General features: G+C 38.1%; 1 protein-coding gene across 2 annotated transcripts in view; it reads left to right on the forward strand.

Annotated features, from left to right (window-relative positions):
- The first annotated feature begins 1,788 nt into the window (after positions 1-1,788).
- ralgapa2 (Ral GTPase activating protein catalytic subunit alpha 2) overlaps positions 1,789-24,340 on the forward strand; it is an 88,761-nt gene continuing 66,209 nt past the window's right edge. Inside the window, exons 1-3 of one of the 2 annotated variants that reach the window (XM_079458709.1) lie at positions 1,789-1,993; positions 21,347-21,457; positions 22,026-22,075. In XM_079458709.1, the coding sequence (XP_079314835.1) occupies positions 1,888-1,993; positions 21,347-21,457; positions 22,026-22,075 (267 nt within the window). In that variant the 5' untranslated portion in view covers positions 1,789-1,887. The remainder of the gene's footprint in view (positions 1,994-21,346; positions 21,458-22,025; positions 22,076-24,340) is intronic. The other variant, XM_079458708.1, reaches the window with a different exon arrangement.

Here is a 24,340-nt window from a genome sequence, read left to right on the forward strand (position 1 = left end):
CAGTTTTGCTGGATGTATTGTGGTAATTCCAGTCCGGTGTCTTTAGAATTTCTGGAATGAACAAACAGCAATGTGAAATACTGAGATAATATTAAGACGCATGAAAGTTGTGAAAAAAATCAGGCTTACCCCAGCATACATTACACATACGTACTTGCTTCCTTTGCGGATTTATTTTCCTATTTTGAGCAGTTGGCTAATAAATGCAAATAAAAAACTATATTTTCAATTGGAATTAAAAAGAAATGTTGTTCACAGAATGAAACAAAAGTGATAAATTCACTAAAGTTCACCCAAAAATGAGAAAAAATATTTTATTTCATTTGTTGTTCTGCATATGAAAAAGTCTTACAGGTTTGAAATGACAAGAGGTTGAGTCAATGATAGCAGAATTTTCATTTTTGGCCAAACTATCATTTTAAACATAGAAATAATCATTTCAGAAAAACTGAAAATAATTTTTGGACTGGTGTCTTATTTTTTTCCCTGCTACACAGGATCCTGTGTTTGACACCCTTCGTGGAAATGCATTTTTCTTACGTTACTTTTTAAAAATAAAACATCTCTTCAGTGAAACATTTCTCACAAAGCTTTTGATCAGAACAGAATGCTTAATTATGCTTGAATGTCTGAAATAAGTTTTGTGGACACAAATATAACCGTTTATTTAATTAGAAAACTACAATTTTATTAGATGGAAATGTGTTTGAATGGATGTCTTGGACTGAATAATGAACAAAAGCTGCCACTAAGAGCCCAAAAAACACATGGACTCCTTCAACACCGTTTAAAAGCATCTCAAGATAAAATGACAAAAGGACATTTCTGCCAATCATTCAAAGATTTGCTCCACTGACAAACAACATAGATTTGATGAATTTGCTAATCCAGAAATGTATGAAAAATTACAAAGAACGAATAAACGAGTGAAATACCCTAAACTTTTTAACGTAATCATAAATGTATTATTAGACCTGGAGCGTATAGTGTAAGTAAATGTGGATTAACGCAACGCAATAATGCAACATCGGGTGGCGCTGTAGTACAATCTACATAACACCACACCTGCTAAATGTCATTTGAGAGCGTTAAAGCAAACGCCTTGACGTAATCACGGCTTACTTTTATTATGAAAATAGAATTGCAGCGTTATATCATGGCACAGTACGACTAGAAAATGTGAAACGTAAATAAAAATACAAAATAAATGATAAAACATAGACTATATATTTAAAGATATCCACTGGATAATGTGTACAAATGTGCATGAAATAAAAATATTGATATTAATATTAGTGATAATCATCATCGTCATTTTTATCATCATCATCAACATCTGAATCTTTCACGGTTGCTTCCGTGTTTACACACCCACAAACGCTAAACATGTGTTGCCATATTTGTGCAATAACCCTTTATGTGTTTCTGCAGCAAACTGTTGTCAATATTTAAATATGTTAGACAGAATATAATTACACACATAATACATTTTAATTATAATACGTTTTCCATGATACACATTATCCTTCGCTGAAGACATTTCAATTCGGTGCAGTCCGAAACCAAACCTGCTTTTAGTTATTCAGTCGCTTTTTGTCACGTTAAAGTTGATTATTTTGTAAGTGAGATTTTATGTCAACAACAATATCATCCTAATAATGCGATAGTTGATGTGATTGTTCAAAACTAAACGCGTGAGGTTACCTTTGATGACTGAGGGGATTATTTCGCGAGCATCTGGCGCCCCGGTCGGTCGGTCGGTCAGTCGGTGAGGCAGCTGCTATTCTTCATTCACACACACACACACACACACACACACAGAGACACACGGGTCTGAATGGTGAAAGGAAGGTAAAACCCGGCCACAAAATCGCCTTTTACAGCGGAATGTTCACTCGAAGGGGTTATGGAGACGTCAAGAAATCTACACAGAAAGTTCTGGACCCAAAGAAGGATGTTTTCACGCGCTTGAAGCATCTGCGGTCGCTGTTAGGTGAGTGGGTCTCCTGACAGGACGATCAGAAACACGTTCCCTTCATCGCGGGTTCGTCCTGATAAAATCATCCCTGTCTGGGACTGAAATGTCGTTCACGTGCTGTCCAGACGACGGCCTGTGATATGTGCTGGCGTTATTTGTGATCGATAATGTATACATTGAATTATTAGCGTTAGCTAGCTTATCGGGCTACATCAACAACAGACTGACAGACTGATGTATGTGTGGACGTGTAAATATATTGACAGAATATATAACAACAGACTGATATATTTGTGAATGTATGCATGCAATTTACCTGACAGACTGTTGTGTATGTGTGCGAATAAATCCAAAATACATAACAACAGCAGCCCTGACACACTCATTTATGTGTAGATATAATATGATCGCATTGGCGAATGTGTGAATGTTTAATAAAATTAAAACAACAGATCCGAGACACTAAAATGAGTGAATGTACACATAATATATAACAACACACCTGACAGACAGACTGGTGTGTATGTGTAAATATACACAGAATATATAAAAGCAGAACTGACAGACTAATATATATGTGTGAATATAACGTAACACACAATATATATCAACAGACTGATATGCAGAGTATAGCATGACTGACAAACTGTAGCAAATATAGAATAAACATTACACTTATTATAATTATTCATCTAGCAATAGACCTTACTTAAGTTATTGTTCATAGCAGCAAACAGGCTAATATATGTGCATATACATATAATATTACAACAAACTGACACGTGTGAGTAAGTAAGAACACTGAATGATGTGTTAATTTATTAAAAAAAAATATTAGACTTGACATTGCGTGTGTTTATTCACATAATGTATTGTAGTGTTGTTTAGGTGCGTGGATCTCTGCCTCAAACCCATGAATGTTATCGTGGGTTGTAGTTAGTTATTGCATGTTTGTGTGATGGTTTTAACAATTGTACTTATTTCATTAATTGCCCTAAAATTAATCCGGCCGTGGTTGTGTTGAAAACAAATTCCGCCAGCGTCTTGCACATCACAAGCTGCCATGATGCACAAAATGTTTGTTTGTTTAGTTTGTTTTACCCTTGAAACTGTACTGTATTTATTCTACTCTTTTATTGTAAGGCATATCTCAATGACATTCAAAGGAGTCTGGCAGAGTTCAGACTTTGTGTGAGTGGTACTTTTCATGCTGACTCATTTCTGGTTCAATGTCAAGACAAGTGAGCAGAGGTCACAGGTCACAGAGGGACCTGTCTGGAACTTCCTGGTGTTTTTACTAGTCTGTACGTTTGGAGCTAGATAAAACCGGTCTGTTTTGCAATCAGCTGTAGTTAGGATCTCCATGTACTCTCACCCGGCTGCAATGTGACATGGTGCAGTGTTTTCTTGAAAGGAAAGAAGGATTTCCTCTTACTGGCTGCTTCCTGTGTGGACAGGAAGTGGGGATGAGTGATGGACACTAAATAGAAAGGACACTAGATAATAATTTTAATTGATTTTTCACAGATTTACTTTAATATCTTTGTGCTGTACCAGGTCAAAATTGCTTGTGATTTTGAATATGATTCTATATCGGTGGTTTAGAAATAAAGCAATAAGCCCCAAGAAGCAGTGTCTTACATTGCATTTTATAACAGCCAACGGCGTGAGACACGACGTGAAGCGGGATTCCTCAAAATAAAGTCAATAATAATGCAATAAGCCCCAAGAAGCAGTGGGATACAGTGCATTTTATAACAGCCAACGGCGTTGAGACACGACGTGAAGCGGGATTCCTAAAATAAAGTCAATAATAATGCAATAAGCCCCAAGAAGCAGTGGGATACAGAGCATTTTATAACAGCCAACGGCGTTGAGACACGACGTGAAGCGGGATTCCTAAAATAAAGTCAATAATAAAGCAATAAGCCCCAAGAAGCAGTTGGATACAGTGCATTTTATAACAGCCAACGGCGTTGAGACACGACGTGAAGCGGGATTCCTAAAATAAAGTCAATAATAAAGCAATAAGCCCCAAGAAGCAGTGGGATACAGTGCATTTTATAACAGCCAACGGCGTTGAGACACGACGTGAAGCGGGATTCCTAAAATAAAGTCAATAATAAAGCAATAAGCCCCAAGAAGCAGTGGGATACAGTGCATTTTATAACAGCCAACGGCGTTGAGACACGACGTGAAGCGGGATTCCTAAAATAAAGTCAATAATAAAGCAATAAGCCCCAAGAAGCAGTTGGATACAGTGCATTTTATAACAGCCAACGGCGTTGAGACACGACGTGAAGCGGGATTCCTAAAATAAAGTCAATAATAAAGCAATAAGCCCCAAGAAGCAGTTGGATACAGTGCATTTTATAACAGCCAACGGCGTTGAGACACGACGTGAAGAGGGATTCCTAAAATAAAGTCAATAATAATGCAATAAACCCCAAGAAGCAGTGGGATACAGTGCATTTTATAACAGCCAACGGCGTTGAGACACGACGTGAAGCGGGATTCCTAAAATAAAGTCAATAATAAAGCAATAAGCCCCAAGAAGCAGTGGGATACACAGCATTTTATAACAGCCAACGGCGTTGAGACACGACGTGAAGAGGGATTCCTAAAATAAAGTCAATAATAAAGCAATAAGCCCCAAGAAGCAGTGGGATACACAGCATTTTATAACAGCCAACGGCGTTGAGACACGACGTGAAGCGGGATTCCTAAAATAAAGTCAATAATAAAGCAATAAGCCCCAAGAAGCAGTGGGATACAGTGCATTTTATAACAGCCAACGGCGTTGAGACACGACGTGAAGCGGGATTCCTAAAATAAAGTCAATAATAATGCAATAAGCCCCAAGAAGCAGTGGGATACAGTGCATTTTATAACAGCCAACGGCGTTGAGACACGACGTGAAGCGGGATTCCTAAAATAAAGTCAATAATAAAGCAATAAGCCCCAAGAAGCAGTGGGATACAGTGCATTTTATAACAGCCAACGGCGTTGAGACACGACGTGAAGCGGGATTCCTAAAATAAAGTCAATAATAATGCAATAAGCCCCAAGAAGCAGTGGGATACAGAGCATTTTATAACAGCCAACGGCGTTGAGACACGACGTGAAGCGGGATTCCTAAAATAAAGTCAATAATAAAGCAATAAGCCCCAAGAAGCAGTGGGATACAGTGCATTTTATAACAGCCAACGGCGTTGAGACACGACTTGAAGAGGAATTCCTAAAATAAAGTCGATAATAAAGCAATAAGCCCCAAGAAGCAGTGGGATACAGTGCATTTTATAACAGCCAACGGCGTTGAGACACGACTTGAAGAGGGATTCCTAAAATAAAGTCGATAATAAAGCAATAAGCCCCAAGAAGCAGTGGGATACAGTGCATTTTATAACAGCCAACGGCGTTGAGACACGACGTGAAGAGGGATTCCTAAAATAAAGTCAATAATAAAGCAATAAGCCCCAAGAAGCAGTGGGATACAGTGCATTTTATAACAGCCAACGGCGTTGAGACACGACGTGAAGCGGGATTCCTAAAATAAAGTCAATAATAAAGCAATAAGCCCCAAGAAGCAGTGGGATACAGTGCATTTTATAACAGCCAACGGCGTTGAGACACGACGTGAAGCGGGATTCCTAAAATAAAGTCAATAATAAAGCAATAAGCCCCAAGAAGCAGTGGGATACAGTGCATTTTATAACAGCCAACGGCGTTGAGACACGACGTGAAGCGGGATTCCTAAAATAAAGTCAATAATAAAGCAATAAGCCCCAAGAAGCAGTGGGATACAGAGCATTTTATAACAGCCAACGGCGTTGAGACACGACTTGAAGAGGGATTCCTAAAATAAAGTCGATAATAAAGCAATAAGCCCCAAGAAGCAGTGGGATACAGTGCATTTTATAACAGCCAACGGCGTTGAGACACGACGTGAAGCGGGATTCCTAAAATAAAGTCAATAATAAAGCAATAAGCCCCAAGAAGCAGTGGGATACAGTGCATTTTATAACAGCCAACGGCGTTGAGACACGACGTGAAGAGGGATTCCTAAAATAAAGTCAATAATAATGCAATAAGCCCCAAGAAGCAGTGGGATACAGTGCAGTTATTTTTTTACTTCTGACTGTTTTTGATTCACTATTCTAATTAGGGCTGTGTATTGGCAAGGGCCTCACGATACGATACATATCAAGATAGATGGGTCCCGATTAGGGATGCTCCGATCTGATATTCGTATCGGGTATCGGCGTCGATACGTAATAAAATTCTAGATCGGGTATCGGTGCAATTTGTCACCGATACCCGATCTGACATCAAATTTGTGCTAGACTATGTAAAAGTTCATGGAGACACCGGCGCTTAAACTCTCTCGTGGGCGGCTGTGCTTTGCGCAACGTGTGACACCATACGCTAGCAACGTGTGACATCATACGCTAGCAACGTGCGACATCATACGCTAGCAACGTGCTCTGTACGCAGTGCACGTGAACAAGTGAACATATAGCAGCGAACAGCATGGAGCGAGCCAAAATATCTGTCATTTGGAGTTATTTTACAACAGCTACGCCAATAAGTTCCACCGCTTTCATTGTTATGGATGGGCAACCGCTGTCCGTCGTTGCGAATAATGGCTTCAGACTCCTTATAAACCACCTGGAGCCGCAGTACGACACGCCGAAGCATAAATATTTAACTCTACCTTGAACTGTACCGAAAAGTCAAAAAGCAAACACATATCCGAAAAAATTAAAGATGTCAATGCGGTGAGTTTTACAACAGATATCTGGAGCTGCGACGTGTCCCCCGTGTCGCTTTTAAGTTTAACCGCACACTGGTTGGATGAGAATTTTGTGCCACAAAATGCCACGTTAAATGCAACAAACATGTGCAGTTTTACTCAGCTAGGGAAGCTAGTGTTTTATTTATCTGTTTCTGTGTTGGATGTTAAATTTTATTTTCACTAAACTTTAGTTTAGTTAAGTGGACTTTGCTTTAGTGACTAAAGCATTAAAAAGATCTGATTCATGTTATTTTGAATATCTAAAGCAGTAAAGCTATTACTTTTTTGCTCAATTTCAGCAGCTTTTTTGCGAATTGATTTTTTAATTATTTTTGCACTTTCTTAAAAATTATTAAGAGATTTTGTTTCCATTTATTTATACCCGTTTATCAAGCTAGTGAAGCTGTTGTTATATTCAGCTGCTTAATTTGCACTTTAATTTTGAATGTCTTTTGTCCAAAGATAGTGAACACTTTTGTTTTATTTTTCATTTGTTTTGCACCGGTGCTGGTTTAATAAACTATTTACTAAATTTGTGAATCATTAGTTTGTTATTTTGTTTTACGGGGTCAGGAAATTTATGTTAAGTCGAGCCTGATGTCTTGCACAGCAATGCACATAGTTTATTAAGTAATTGTGCACTTTAAAATTTTAACCTTAGTATCGGATCGGTACTCGGTATCGGCCGATACTGAATCTCAGGTATCGGAATCGGTATCGGAAGCAAAAAAGGTGGATCGGAGCATCCCTAGTCCCGATACAATATATCACAATACATTCGATACGATACAAACATTCGATATATTGCAATAATTTGTTTTAAATAAATACAAATTAAGAGTGAGCTAAAAATACATGTTGGTGTGTACAATCTATGGTATTCTGGTATGTTCATCACATTATAGTGATAACTCTTCAGACACAAAAGATTCCATTCAATTTTATTAACAAAGCTATTTATAAGAGGTATTTGTCATCTTGCTTACACAGTGTTACTGAACAGCGAACATATAATGTTTAAAGTGCATATTTAGTCATTAAACATTTAAATGCAAATGCCACAAAAAAAATATTTTTTTCAGTATGTTGTTAATAAAAAACAAAGTACATTAAAATTCATTCATAAAACTGAAATTGTCAGTATGCCTCTCTTTTATGTCCCACTCCACCAGTGCAGTGTTCAGTAACTCCGCAATGTTTATGCTATCATGCATGTCTGTGGTTGTGATGTTATCCTAACATACGACTCAGTAACTCGAGAGGTCCACGCGTTGCAAGTCAGGGCCACTCGCTCTGCCGAGCTAAGGGACTTTTTTTACCCTTGTTTTTACCTCTTCGTAAATTCTGGATACTTCTACGTCCGTTATGTGCCTGCGAGTCGGAATCACATAACACGGCTCCATTGTGTTCACCATATGCCCGAAGCTGGGGTTTTCACTGTCGCAAATCCTTACAAATAAAATACACCACCGACTCTGTTATTTTCTTTGCATGAGCTAAGATATACAGAAGCTTGTTGGTGATTATTTTATGAATGAATCTACTTTACGCCATTTGCTTTCTCGCTCCCGCTTACTTTTGAAACATTGACCGTATGACAGCGAATTACAGCGACATCAACAGGAACGGAAAAAATGGTTATGTGATGAAACGTCATTTTAAATCCGTTCAAAACATGACTTATTTAAGGTATCGATACTATAGGTTGGACTATCGATACACTTATCGTAAAAAAAATTATTGCAATAGTTAGCTGTATCGATAATTTTGCACAGCCCTAATTGTAATATGACATTTACTGATCTTTTTTTTAAATATCTATGGGATTCGTATTAAAGCTATAATCATTGACTCAAATCGAGAATCGAATCGAGAGCATGTGAATCTGAATTCAATCGGGACATCAGAATCGATACCTAGCCCAAAACAGGGATTAGGCCAAAATAATCCAAACAAATCTACATATTTTATATTTGATAGTACCCAACAAAAGAGCGCTACGGCCAGCTGTCAGATTTGTTTACTCCATTAAGTATCTACCTACAGCTTCGATGACCAAACACGAAACGTTTATCATTAGAGAACATGGCAACACTGAGAGCACTCTGAAACAAAACACAGCGTCTCTCTTAGCAGTACTTTAGCTCAAGATGTGGAACATAACCAAACAGGATAAACTTTTGGGATTCAAGTTTCCTTACTGCTGTGGTCAACGCGTTGCTATAGTTTCAACTCGCAAAATGCGGGAGTTACTCCTGCTCCGTACAAACATGGAACGATTGTTTGGTGAATTCACTCCCTCATTTAAATGCAGTTGGCACTCCCAAGCTTTGCAGTGTGTATGTGGCCTTGCCGAACTGATGAGGATGAAAATATTTTGTTTTCTATAGATATAAGAACTTTATCCTGACATCAGATTACCAGGAAGCTAAATGAAACCTATTTACATGAGTCCTGTATTTGCATGTGGGTTTGAATGAGGCAAATCATCATCTGGACTTGTCCCGTCAGAGGTCACTTTTGAACCTTAAGCTGTTTGGTTAGGAACAGAGCTGTACAGGAGTCCAGCCATCAGTCTCAAGAATTCAAATATCCTTTGCAAACATTTACCATTGAAGCTCTGATAAATGTTTGTGAAATGTTTAGCTAAAATGCCGACATTAATGATTTGCAGGTTGTGTTGGTAAAGAATCGCCAACTAGGACAGGACCAATATGCAGGGCTGTACAGTTCGCACGTGCTACGAAATAATCGCTCTGTGCTAAGAATACATTTAATAGTGTAGCACGCCTGTGATACAGTCTGGCAGCTGCATTAGACAGAACTTGTTTGTGTGAAGTGCGTTTGTCATTGTGTTTGTTCGTGTGGAAGGTTAACTAATGGTGCACCACTATTTATTTTCCTTTATATCGAGTTTTTGCAATTAAAACCTGTTTTCCGGCTGCATTGAGTAAATTTATCTAGATCCCTGATTTGCGTGACGTGCGAAAACGTGGAAGGAATCATGAAAGCGTAATTCTACTATTTAAATACGTCCTCTGTTTATTCTGTGTGTGTATGAGTGAATGGGTTGCAAACTTTAACATGTTACAAGCGTGACACTCGTGGATTTGTCTGTATCTCACTGTACAAGGACATGACCACGTGAACTTTTCTGAGTTTTTTTTACAAGCGTTTCAATGTTTGAGTGAAGCCACTGTCAAACACACTGAACCTCAAGCGTCTTTGCGACGACCCGCCAAAATAAAAGTCGGGTTAATTTGAACCAGATGAAAAAAATATTAACTTGCAGTAAACACTTTTCAACATTAATGTCCTTTGTCATTTACCTGCTTATTTATGTAATGCACTTTTTATACTTGTGCTACAACTATTACAAAATGTTTAGCCTCTGTAGCAACGTTGCTATGTGCAAAAAAGCATACAGTACGGCCCTGCCAATATGTAAAGTGCCTAACTACATTTCACTTAGCTTTCATGCTGTTTAGGGACAGATACGTCTAAATTAGATAAAACAATACCACAATACTATAACTTAGAATAGAAAGCACCAAATCTGTTGCTATTTCAGATAATTCTTTTAAAGTTGGTGTTGTGATTTTGAAGATGATAAGGTGAACATTGACAGGTCCATTGAGAAAGGGAACGTTGTACTGGTTTGGTGACATTCAGAAGACTTAGGAGTGCCACCCATCTGCTGTTCCCACTTTCATGACAGTTGTAATAATTTTAATGTCATAATAAGGTATTTTTAGGGATTGCTATGCAGGAGGAACAGAGGGAGTGGAGTGCCCCTCCTGTTCCTGCTCAGCAGGCTATAGTGCCACTCCTGGACATTATTCCACACAGGCATGCTGCTCAGGTGCCTTTACTCATATAATAGAGACTATTGTCAGCTGTGAGGCTTCAATGCAAGAAAGATTAAATGTCAACTAGCATTAAGGTTCACTTTGACAGGAACAATGGCTCTTGGTTGCTTCTAAAAGTGACTCTAGCAGTAACTTTGTAAACAAGTTCCATAGTTGAAATTGAGATGACCCAAGCTTTGTTGGAGACATTATTTTCACTTCCCTGTTTGCTATGAAGGGGGTTATTATTGTGCAAAAAAATCAGGACAACATCAAATTAATTGTTGTTACGGAAAGTGCTGTCTAGAATAACAAACATTTGTTTCATGTACTCTTTTTTTGGTTTGTTCTGTTCAATTCTGCACAATTTCCTCTTAAATTGTGTTCCGTTTTGGTCATAATCATTGGTGCAATAAAAACAAACAAACCTGCAAGACATTTCAGGCTTCTGGTAAAGCCGATACATATAGCCTACATGCTATGGATAAGGTAGACAATTTTTGAGAATCCCAGAAGGTTCAAATGGTGTAAACAGCAGTCTACCTGGGCTGAATAAATCACAACCCTCGTGTGTTTTTACTTTGGTTTGTTTTAATTGCACGAATAACTGCACCAACTCTGACAGATGAAAAGGAAAGTTTATTTATTCTGATAAACAAGACAAAAGCTTTAATGTCCAATGTTACTGTCTCCCGACAAGGTCAGAGAGACCGCAAAATAAATAACTTTTCTCATCAAGGAAATTCTGTATTATCTACCGCATGTAGTTGTCTCGCGAATGCACATCGCAGCAAACAAACAGGCATGTGATATTGAGCAGTTATTGCTTTTACGGCAGCGTGCTAACAGGCTTTTGTTATTGAGCTTATTGATGTGGCAGAGCTCCTTTCTTCACCTCATGGTGTCCTGCAGGTGAAGCTTTATGACAGAAACTCGCAGCTCAACATGTTTTCTGATGCTTTCAGCATCTCCATGGGTCATGCGGGAGTTTGAGGAATTGCCTCTGTTTGGCATTGTGATGAAAGCTGTCTGTCCCGCTGAGGTTGATGAATTGATTATCTGCGGCTCGACTGTTGAGGCCGTTCCAAGAATCTATCAGCGTTCAGTGTAGAGCGCTATAAAGGCCATATCTTTACTGCCCTCTGCGTTCATATGGGTTGAGCTCCAGCTGAAAGCCATGGATTTGTTATTAACCCCTGTCACAATGTGGTCAGAAGCTGCGGCCTCTATCATTTTCTCAATTAACTTAATAGGCTGTTGCAGATACACGCTAGCTCCTGATGTCCACATGAAAGTGCACATGTTTCAGCTCACATAATGTAATTCGCTGCTGGTGTATTGACATACATGGAAATTAACCTTTTTTGTATTGTCACAAAAGGCCTGTCGGGACCCTGTCACAAGTCAAGTTAAATTCCCATTGAGAACCCTAAGTGATAAAAAAGGATGAATTCATTCTGATTGGTCAGTTGCTTGCTTAGGATTTGACGTTATGATAACCTTAAGCCAAATCATTACAGTTTCAGGATATGATGACAATTACATCCCTAAAATATGTTGTTTTAAATGTCTGGATAAAAAACATTGAACACGATATATTTTATTTTTAAGATACACTTAATATTTGGAACAGTAGTAAGCATAAACAAAAAATACAGTACAGAACTTGATTCCTACACGTTCCGTCTTTGATTCGTTGTGCTTTAACACAAAGCAGGCTCTTCTTAACACGTTCTTATGATGGTTATTAAGGACACTTTTCATCTTGTTCACAACACAATGTAAAGATAACGTCACATACACATAACAAGAGCATTCTCCTGTCATTCATTCTTGTTGTGAATGGATTGGAAATGATTTAGTGCTGTCTGAAGTAATCAACAGATAAATGGCGTATTCTGATATACGTCTCAAATATAAAATCCTTCATCCTCAGGGTCAAAAAATCTGTCACAGCGAATCGTAGTAATGCGCTCACGTTGTGTCTGTAAACTTGTCAATGATGAGCTGAGACCGATGTGACGACAGCGAGAAACATCAGTCACCAAGCCACGCAGGTACGTGTAGCTCTGTCTCCCCTTCTCACACACAGGCCTACACTGGTGGGCTTGCGATAGACTCGTCTTTCCACATGAGATATAACAACTAGAAAAAAAATCTAATTGGCAGGTCGCACATGCGCGAGAACTTGTAAAAAACGCTTGCGCCGTCTCAAAAACTGGTCGCAAAATGCCATTTAGTCGCAGTCTGGAGCCCTGCCTTGAAACCGCTATTCGGCCCATGCCTGGTTGCAACATCCGTGGAAAGTATTCCCAAATAACAACCGCTAAACTGACAGAAAACCAAGGGGTTTGCATTTGTTGGAAATGCAATTTCCTGCTCATGATTTATTTTGCGATAACAAACTTCTAGATGTACATTATCTCTTATATATTGAAATTCTCATTTTGGATAATCTAGTCAATTGTGCCAGATGCTTTGCAAATTGAATACAGATAATCAATGAACCAGATCTCCTTTCCATGTGACTTTAGAATTTTTTCTCTTGCATTCAGTCACGACAGTCCAAAGTGTGTACTAGTTTATTTATTATCTGCGGTTTATTTATTGTTACAGAAGGCGGTTAGGTCCACGTGTTTAATGCTTTGAAATTGGCATGCTAAAAGCATCTGTTTATCCATGAGTTTCCCAGAGAAGTCTAGCTGTAGTCTGTGATTTCCAGCCTATGATTTCTCTTTTGTTTTGAATATGTCTGATCACATAGAGAATTCTCCCTGCCTTAAATAGCTGTTATTTTCTCCCTGAACGCCCGCTCTGAATATTTCATGTGCCCATCAGCTCTTGCTGTAGGTTGTATTTTTCTCACTTTCCGTTCCCACGTGATAACTTAACAGATGCTGCTGGGCCTGTGTTCATGGCCTCAGGAAACAGGCGGACTGAAACAAGCAGCCCATTAGGAAACAACTCATAACTCATTCTGTGGCTCTCCAGTCTCTTTAAAATCGTTCTGCATGGCGGTGTTTTGTAAAACCGATAAGATTTATTTTGAAAAGCAAGAGGTGTCAAACAATAGAGTTGTTCACTTAAGGAAAAATTGGTTTGGGGTTGAAGAACTCTGTTTCTTTTAAAGGCTTTAAATCAAAAAGCTTTGCAGTATTTCATTACAAAGTGATATATATTTTGTCAGTTGGTAAAGGTCCAGCGTGTAGACTTTTGGAGGCTCTATTGACAGAAATTCAATATAATATACATAACTCTGTGTTCAGAGGTGTATAAAACCTTACATAATGAAGCGTTATGTTTTGATTATTTTAGAATGAGCCATTTATATCTACACACACCACGGGTCCCCTTGCATGTTGTTTCTACAGCAGCCTTAAACGGACAAACTGCTTTACAGAGCATATTTCATAAATACGTTATCGCCATCAGCAAAGCGAATACGTGCCAACATGTTTGTCTTGTGTCAGTTGCCGCAGTGCTTTGAAAGGGAATTCACGACCAGATGATGCTAACATCTCTACACTGCATCTTTAACTTATTTTTTTGTGATTGTTTCACATTCTTCTTTCTGGTGTACATTAGGAAATGTTAAATGTTGACAGTTTTGGTCAATGTCATCGAGGATACTTAAAGTTCAGTTTCTCAGGATGCTACAAGGATTTTTATTGGATCCTATTAGAAGATGTAAAGTCTATTTGCATTCACTACAGTATCATCAGAAATAACTTCAATGGTTAACTCAAATTTTGAACGTTTCGCAGCAGCTATCTGGCCTGTATAAAGTCAATTTTTAGTGATTTGGTATTGTGGATCAAGTCAATGACAAGAAAGCTGTAATTAAAGCTTTTCGGTCTAAATCCTGAGAAAACTGAGTTTTGGCGTCATCTAATGACAAAGCATTTGCTTGTTAAGATAAATGTGTATGTCTCTTTAAGATAAATCTTGTTGTTGTAAGGTGTAGTTAAGCTTGGTGATCAGTTAGATGTAGTGTTACAACCAGTTTTGTTATTACAGAGTTTATTTTATGAAACTTTGTTTGCTTTACACCTGCATGAAGAAAATGCATAAGTAGGCTTGGACTTCAAAAGTTTCAAAGCTTGATTCATGTTGGTCAAATGCAGGGATGATGTCAAGAGTGACTGCAAGAAAACACATTCCTCTAATATATCAGGAAATGTAGCTACCTTTCCCAGAACATTGTCCTGTATGAAGCTGATGGCCGTTGAACCCTGAGGCCTGATGCGAGAGCCAGAATTTAAGTGTCAGATGTCCTCTGTCATTACATGGACATAGTGTGTAAAGAAACAGTCAAACCCAGAGGCGAATATCAAGTGAGACTAAGACGAGATTTACTGAAAAGAAAACTTGAGCTGGTTCTTGATTTCCATTCCAAATGCATGAAAATTCTCTCCACAGTTTTATATTTCTGACATGTGGACAGGATACCTATCTCTTGCTTCTTCTGTGGTCTTGTACTGTCGGGCTTGACGGGTCGAGCTTTCGCAGAAGGGACATGTCAGGTTCTGATGGGTTTGTACATTCGAGCTTCTGGAGCAACACAGTTGAGGCCACTCGCTTCTGTTTACATCCCTTTTTGACTGTATTCAAATTTTTGTTTCTTTGGTTGTTGATTAATTTGTGTCCTGAAAGGACCTGAATGCTTTGCCCATGAAGATTTCTTTTTTGTTGTTGTTATAGTTATGGGCTCTTTGCCTTTATTTTGATAAGATGGTGGATAGGGATGCACCGAAGACCAAACACTGAATGTGGTTTTTGCATTTCTTCTATTTATTTAGCCAATTTTTTTACTATTGCATAAACTGAATGGTCAAAATGTGCATTTTATATAATACAATAGAACTTAAAATACAATTGAGCAAAACAAGTAAATAAAAAAAAGGTTGGCCCTCTCTCTTCTTGAATAGCATATATTAGGGATTTAACTGACTGCTGAAAGAATGTACTGTACTCTGTGCCCCTACAACAAAACACTTCATTCAAATGTCTTATTCAACATTATAAGCTAAAAATATGAAGAAACCAAAATGTTTGATTATTATAGGCTACACTGCAAAAAGGTTTATGGAAAAAAACATCCATGCATCCATGATAGTTCAAGTCACACCTCTCCTCCAAGCTCCGCCCTCAAAAGCTGAATGTTCTCTCAGTAGGTGCACTCGTGGCCGGGATGCACAGAACATACTTTGACAAGCTACTGTCACGCCGCCCGCTCCAGTCTGAAGTACACGAGTTACCGACCGGTAACGGTGGCAAGTTCCGTGGTGTCTTTCTCTGACACTTTAAAATGCTCAACAAACGACACTGCCGACATGTTTGCTGCATTAGAAAAGGGCGCATGCGTCTCTCTCTCTCTCCGCTGGTTGCTGCTTGATCATATCACATGTCTTGTTCAGTAAAATGTATTCGGCCATTTCTCTTATTTGTGTTTGGTTGCCGAACATTCGGTGCATCTTGACCGCACGAGACTGCAATCGAACTCGGGTGACCGTGAGCATACTAGCGCTGTATGTCAGCGCACTAACCACGATTACTTTTTGAGGTTATCAGTCGAATCTCCAATAACACTGTTGTTCTCCACTTCTTATTTTATTTGAGCTGTACACTGTTGTGTGCTAAAGAATGAGTATTATTATTAATTATTCATTTACTAATCATTAATAAATTACATTTCAGTTAGTGCTGGGAGAATTACCGGTTCAAACGGTAAACCGATGAAGAGTAGGAATTAAAAGAAATGGCTGACCAGTAGGTAGTTAAGTCAGAAGTGTCTTTTCTACAGCGCAAGCTTACGGGCTATTAGTCTTGTTTGTATTTGTTTACTGTTTTAGTTACAGTTTACAGCACAGTTCAGCGAGAGTGATGATGGGGAGGCAAAAACACGAGACTGCTTGTTAATAAAAGTTTATGATATAATATGAGCAACATGTACATTTGTGGTGTGTTTTCAATTAAAAAAAAATCCGGTCCTAAATTTATTTTGCAGATTCGGTTTACATTGGTTTATTGTTTACCTTCAGAACACTTGAGGATTTTAGTTTGATCATAATATTGATCCTTTTTTATTTGCCACCTGAATCATTGTATTGTTAATGTTCAATATGTGCCAGTTCTACATATTCTGTTCTTACCCCAAATACGTTGCTTAAATCCAATTTATTTAAAAATATCAGATTTTGTTTTATAAAACTCAGACAGACAAAAGTTACATTTAAATTGAACCTAGAACCTTGTATATCCCGACGGCAATGTTGTTATTGCATGATTAACTGTGCCGAGACATAAAAACACTGTCATATATGTATTCCGGGCCTTAATTTAAATGAATATAATGATCCAATGGGGAAAGAATTTCTGCTTGCTATTGTCCTATTCTTTTATTTGCGGAGCAGGGCGAGTGTTTTCAATCCATTCCCATGGAAGTTGAGCTTGCATGGCGCTTGCACAGCAGAGACCACTCCCAGACAGACAAGTCAGACAACTATAAGAGATTTTACCGTCAGACACTGACAGACAGAAATGTGACAGGGCAGAGGAGATGAAGCTTCACCTCACGCTGATATTTCTTTGAAATGTTTACTGTATTTTGAAGAACATTGATGGTGAATTTTTGATAATCTAACAGTGTTGGTTTCATTATTTTGCTGGATCTTGTCATAGTTTTATCTACATAGATGTTCAGTATTTGAAGTAAAATCTTTTCATTATCCCCATGACGTACACGCACCGCCCCCCCCCCCCCCCCACTAATGCCCCGCCCCTAATTAATTTAGTACTCACTATTATTTCTTAGCTCTTTGCAGACTGGACTGCTTGCATCATTATTTGACTTTGTCCTCACAGGTCTGTTATTGTGAAGTTGTTTATTTGTGATCTATAGCAGCCTCTAAATGCAAGAAAACAAACTGTAGTTGTTCATTATACATGTTAGCCAGACGATCTCTTTCTGCTTGATGGACAGAACAACCAACCAAGTGGGCAGGTCATGCATATGAGAAACTTCATGAAATGAGCTCAGATTTGACAGTTCAGCGTTGTTAGGGTGAATGACTGAACACAAGAAATGGGGAATGTGTTTTTTTAGGTTTAACATTAGTGTCTTTTTGCCTTATTGAACATTACACATCACATTCACATCTGAAAGTACAACATACGTGTGTGTTTGTGTTGACACGCCTCGGACAGCATGTCAGATGTCACCCATCTCTATTTGCACACGTTCATATAAAACTCAGGTTTCCTGGTTGTGTGAGGATGTTTCTGGGTAGCAGGAAGACGTTCGACACAATGAGGGTTGAAATGTAGAGCATGTGAGACTCTGTGATAAGAGACACGCCTGTGCCGTTACTGCTGATCTTGTGCTCTTTTCTGTGTTGCATGCGGTGTAATACAGATATATTTGATTTGTTTGTTAGTGAACTTTGCACACTTAAAGGGAAACACACTGAGAGCTAATATATTCTGCATGTCAGCAATGTCACCTGACAAGGCTTTCGATTCAAAATAGAGTTCAAGGTTCACTAAATCTAACTTTCTACAAGATTAAGAAATTATATTAATAACAGGATTTCAATATAAGGATATATACTGCTAGTATTATTAGGATCCTAGATATCCATTATATCTTTTTCCAAACTCATTTAATTCTTTCCCAAATAATTTTTTTTCCATTTAAGTTTGCTGGATTCTGTGTTTTTAGTTTTTTTACGATACAATAGTAATTTATATATATATATATTTTTGCCCATAAATACTGTTTAACTATAGTAATACACCTATATACTACAGAGTTTTTGAACCTATATATGGCGTAATACACATGTTAATATAGACCATCATCTCTCCTGTTTTTTACACACTTTAATTTAATATTTTTTTATTGTACATTTACTTTATTTAAGTTAATAATATAATATTCTTTAGTTTATTCATGTGGGTGTGTCATAGATAATTTGCTGGCTCCGGTGAGCTGTTGGAGTAATTTCTGGTCATATAACACTGTATTGGAAAAGGAGGATCTTTGGCTGGCAAATATGGGTGTTTTTTAGATAAAAAAGAAGAAAGTAATATATAAGAGATATGACAGATCCTCTTTACAAAGCTGAGCACTTTGTTAAGCTTGATAGTATTATAACTTGATAGTGTTATACAACCGGAAATTAGTCCGCAGACTCTGGCGTCGCAAAAGCTCACTGGCCCATTTCAGTTAACCAGACTGTTATTTTAATGGATTGTTTGCAAAGACCTTCTTAGTGCATGTTGGACGGTAGCTTTACTCAAATGAAGAAGTGAAATGCTCATAAAGTGGACTCTTAGAGCAGCTCTGGAGATGTGTTCGCTCGCATACCCATATAGTGAGACGCTGTAAACAGGAGTGTCATGCATGCAGTACAAAAAACTATATTTCACTTTGTCATATGCCACTTTATAACTTTATTTTTACATTGTATTCTGCCAAAAATAAAAGTCGCCTATAGACTGCTTCATATTTGCGCTTTAACACTTGCGAGCCAAATAAAAAAAAATTATACCTGTAAATAAAATGAAACATGTCACTGGCCTTCTTTATATGAACATTAACATTGTATTTAGTTGTATTAAAACACAGTAAGTTCAGAGGGTAAATGCATGTACATAGCTATGATGTCACAAACATGCTAATTAGCACGTAATGTAACCTAGCACCATAGTGACTGGTAAAATTAGATTATGACAGATTTTTTTATGAGCCTGTCTGTCAAAATGACAAACGATTAAAATGTCTAGCGCAACCTCCGACTAGACTCCGTCAAAGTCTCCATGAGGCAATGATTTGAGACAGCTAAAGTTATGAATCCAACCTTTGCTTCCAAGGCATAAAATCTTTGTTAAGTCATTTCTTTTTTGACCTGTAGCTCCTCCGTTGTGCTAGTTAAAGTAATGATGATGCAACTCATCTTTTTACGTCAGATGGTTTTCACATGGGTAGCTCACCCATCAAAATACATTTTTAGGTTTCAAGGCTTTTTTTGGCGGTAACATGTCATTTACATTTAGATGTTCTAATCCATTACTCAGAAATTGATCATATTCATAGGCCAATTACCTAAAATACACTGCGTCCCATCTTGAGCACTGCTGGCCCAGTGACTTCATGCACATTCATCGAATGGCCCTCCCGGTCTGGCTCCAGACGAAATATTATTTTAGCCATCAAATCCATGCCTCGTCATCATCCATCATCTCTCCCCGCTGCTATTAAAAATCAGGCCACACTGCTGCAAATGGGTTGCAAATGCCAGCGTTCCCCTGGAGCCACTCGGTGGACCCGTTTTGGAGAGCGCTATAGCTTTTGGTGCTTTGATGGCTTTGTTTTGGAAAGAAGAGATGATGTTTATGCCACAATAATGATACACGACGGATGAAATGTGAAGTCAGACATTAGCATTCGTGTATTCTACTCTCCAATCTGTCCTCCACTTTGTGAACCTTTTGTTTAGGAATGTAATCTCACACGTGTTCTCTGCGAGACGGGAGGACAAACGGGCGAGTGAAGTATACTTTGGGCTTGAGAGTCACTCCATCTATCTAAATAACCCCCTATATATAATGAATAAAATATATTTTAAAATGCCAATATCTTATTTTTTTCTTTTCTTTCTGTTCTTGCTATCTCCTTATCTGTGCAGTGATTCTAATCTATCGGTCAAGTTAGCTAGAATGTATGTGAACTTGTGTGTGTGTATTTTGTGTTTGCACGCGTGATGCATCTAGGCGATAACTCTGTATCATCTGGTGATCAAACAGACATATTTGACATCATTCAAAGCTTTAAAGGGTTTACATTTATTTATGCAGATCCACGATAACCACAAAACATTGTACTTTTGTAAAATAAAGGAAGCCAAAGGGATGCCCTTTCTGCCGCCTGTGAGCTGTGTCTCTCCATTTACGATATTTTCAATTGCATCAGACACTATAATCCCTGAACCTCCTAAAGTGCAACACTCAAGTGGTCAGAACGGATTTACAAAGCATATTTTGAATTTAACACCTGTTATAAACCTGTTATAAGCAATTATATTACCGCACGACTTTGGTGCTTGTCAAAAAACAGTAGGGATTTTTCCACAGGTGGTGGGAGAAAAACATTGACATTCTGTATTGTGGTGAGAATAAAAATCACAATTTACCCTTCAGTTAATGGTGAAAATATTGTACGTCCCTAAAATATTGTAATTGTCCCTATGAGAAACAATTACCATCCGAATAGGGCTTTAAACATATTAAAAGGAAGGTCCATGAGTTATGTGTGATAGTAATAGATGTTGCACATATTTAACTTGGGTTAAGTTTAGATCAAGAAAGACGACTAAATGTTAATTGTGTTGTTTTTGGTTAAGGTTAAAAAAGACAAAGCACCATACATAAATAACTCTGGTCGCTTCAGATCACGTTCTGATGAAAGGAAATGATTGAATGTTACAAACTCGACAAAAAGGGGAATTACGAAATGCCCTCATTGTAATGATGTACGGCCTTCAGACTTTTCCGTCACTGGTATATAAATACCGTCAATGACGGAGAATTTTGATTTAGCGCAACCTCTGAGCTATGCTGTAAATTGGATTAGCTGTCGAACATAGGATTACACTCTTTCTACGTCACATTCTTTATTTCACAATTTTCACGATATTTCTCTTTCTTTGTCCTTTTTCTCCACAGATAATACTGAGAGGAGTGAACTGAAGGCATTTTTTGAAACCAACTGCTCACAGGTTTATTTTATCTTCTATGAAAATTTCATTGCACTGGAAAGTAACTTAAAACAAAAAGGTAAGACACACGTCTTTAATCTCTTATTGGCTGCTCTCTGAGGGTTGAAATGGATGAACTATATCGGCATTAAAGTACATCGGTTTCAATCTAAACGCTGATGGTGACAGTAAAGCAATGAATGTAATGTGTTTAAGTGCTACATTTCTTTTGAGATAAATTCTATTGACTGCAGTGTGGTTTATAAGATTACAGACTTGACACAGGGTAGACTGAGTAGTCTATTAGATACTAGATAACAACATGGCCTCCAATGTTATAACATTATATAACAATGTCATTTCAGTGCAGATTTTTTATAAAATGTTGATTTTTCTTGTTTTTCATTCAGTGCTGATTTAAAAAAACGGTTCATATAAATGGACTGATTTATTCGTGTGGGTTGTCGATCTGCTTGTTAGTGTACAGTGTTATTAGCTTACATGCTAACATAACTCTATTGGAAATGCTATTCTCTCGTAGACGTATTTGTAACACAATTCAACACCGTAATTTAAATGAATGTCTTTGCTACCACATAGTGAATCAGAAATTCACTTCATAACCTACTTGTTGTCGCTTTTTTCAGGGAATAAATCTCAACGGGAGGAGCTGGACTCCATCCTCTTTATTTTTGAAGTAAGCTGCCTCCACACACACTTTGTGTATAGTCTTGTAGAAGATGCTATATTCTGCCTTTATCTCTGTTGACGTTCGCTTATCCTGCTGGTTTTGCATTCGTGCATTCGGGTTGTGAAGTGTTTGTTTGTTTGTCTTTGAGCGGAGCAGGTTTTTCCACTCTGTCCTGGAGGTGCCATCCTCCCTTTGCTTTTCCCACCTGGCTGAAAACTAGATTCTAGTTTGCAATACAAATAGGCAGTCGGGCACTCTCTGGTTTCATTCGCTTGGGGAGGCGAGCGGCGTGTCTCTTTCAGGAAAAATCGAGTCTGGGTGTGAGAGGAGAGTTTGCGTTACATAACCGAAAGTTGATTTAAACAGTCAGACTGGAGAAATGCTTTTCATGAGTTTGGCTTTTTGTGGAAACAAGTAGCTTTTGGTTTTCATTGAGTTTTCCTGAATTAACGCCACGCAGCTAACATTCACTCGCTATGGTCACTATTAAGTGTATGAATGCAGTAGCACTTGTTTTTGCAAAAGATGAACCGTAAGTGCATTAGTACATGAGAAGGATGTCCGAATTAACATTGGGTTCATGGATTGTAGGATGGGGATGTTTACTGTTATCAGATTATGGAAAAGGACACTGGGATCTCTTCTGAAACAATGTTTTACATTTGGCAAACTTTGGCATAGCAACAAGCAACAGGCCTATTTTGAATACATCTTGTAGTCCATCGAAGGTGCTTATTATGTTTACCAGTTATGTTCAAAAGATCAGATAAGAGCCAGACTATTTTTTGCATATTTAAATGAATCGTATAAATAACAATTTAATGTTTTCTAGTTAGGACTTTATAACATCAAGCAGTAGTACTATTCAGCACTTCGTGCTCAGGCTATCATAGTTTTTTTGCGTCATCTAGTGGTGAGGTTGCGAATTGCAACCAATGGCACACTCCACCCCTTCTTCCTGCCTTTTTTAGCACTACGGTTCGTTTCTTTGCTAAAGGAGATAACGTATTTACGAAACACGCACTGTAGAGCAGTTTGTCCGTTTAGGGCAGTGGTTCTCAAACAGGGTGGCCGGGCCCTCAAGATGACAAATATTAAAAAATTTGACAAAATTTGCATCGAAATACATGAAAAAACAAGACATTTCATATTATTTGGTCTTTTTATAGTTTAAAGTATTTCCTGGTAACATTAAGCACTAAAATATTTTATTGGGTAGAAATTGGAAGGGAGTCCTTTGAATATTATTGAATTCAACGGGGGTTCTGGAGTCAAAAAGGTTGAGAACCACTGGTTATGGGCTACTGTTAAATCGACATGGCGAATGTGCCTGAGGTGTATGTAGATAGATGTATGCGTATGTAGAAAAATAATGCTTCATTATGTAAGGTCTTAATACACCTATGAACACATAGTTATGTACAGTGGGGGAATAATTATTTGATCCCCTGCTGAGTTTGCCTGCTTACAGAGAAATAAAGGGTCTATAATTTTCTATAAATTTGTGGTAGGTTTATTTTAACTGATAGAGACAAAATATTTAAAAATTCAGGGGGACATTTTTTATATAAAGTTTATAAATTGATCTGCATTTCAGTCTGTGAAATAAGTATTTGATCCCCGAGCAAAACATAACTTAGTACTTACTGGAGAAACCCTTGTTGGCTAAAACAGAGGTCAGACATTTCTGATAGTTGGTCACCAGGTTTGCACATGTGTCCGGATACATTTGAGTCCACTCCTCAGTGAATCTTTAAGGTTTATTATTGGCTGTCGCTCAGCAAATTGGAGTATTAGCCACAGTATTCAGAGTATTCACAGATGTTCTAAAGGACTCGGGTCTAGAGACACTGGGTAGGACATTTAATGTGCTTCTCCTTAAGTCACTCTTTGGTTGTCTTGGCAATATGTTTTGGGTCTTGTTGTCATGTTAAAGTCACATCCACGACCCGTCTTCAGTGATCTAGATAAGTGGAGGAGGTTCTTGCCCAATATTTGATGGTACATGGGCCCGTCCCTCAGCCCCTCGATGCGGTGAAGTCATCCTGTACCCGAGCAGAGAGAAAGACCTAAAGCAGAATGTTTCCAACACTGAGCTTATCTGTAGGGACGGTGTTCTTAAGGGTCATAGTCAACATTTCTCTCCCTCCAAAAACAGGAGTCAATTTTACTTCCTGTTTGACCACAGCACTTTCTCCAAAGCCTTTACTGAATCATTTTGAGGTTCATGTCAAGCTTCAGACGAGCCAGGCCGGCCTTCTTGAGCAGGAG

Source organism: Barbatula barbatula (genome assembly GCF_947034865.1).
Source record: "Barbatula barbatula genome assembly, chromosome: 6".
In the NCBI taxonomy this organism is placed as follows: Eukaryota; Metazoa; Chordata; class Actinopteri; order Cypriniformes; family Nemacheilidae; genus Barbatula; species Barbatula barbatula.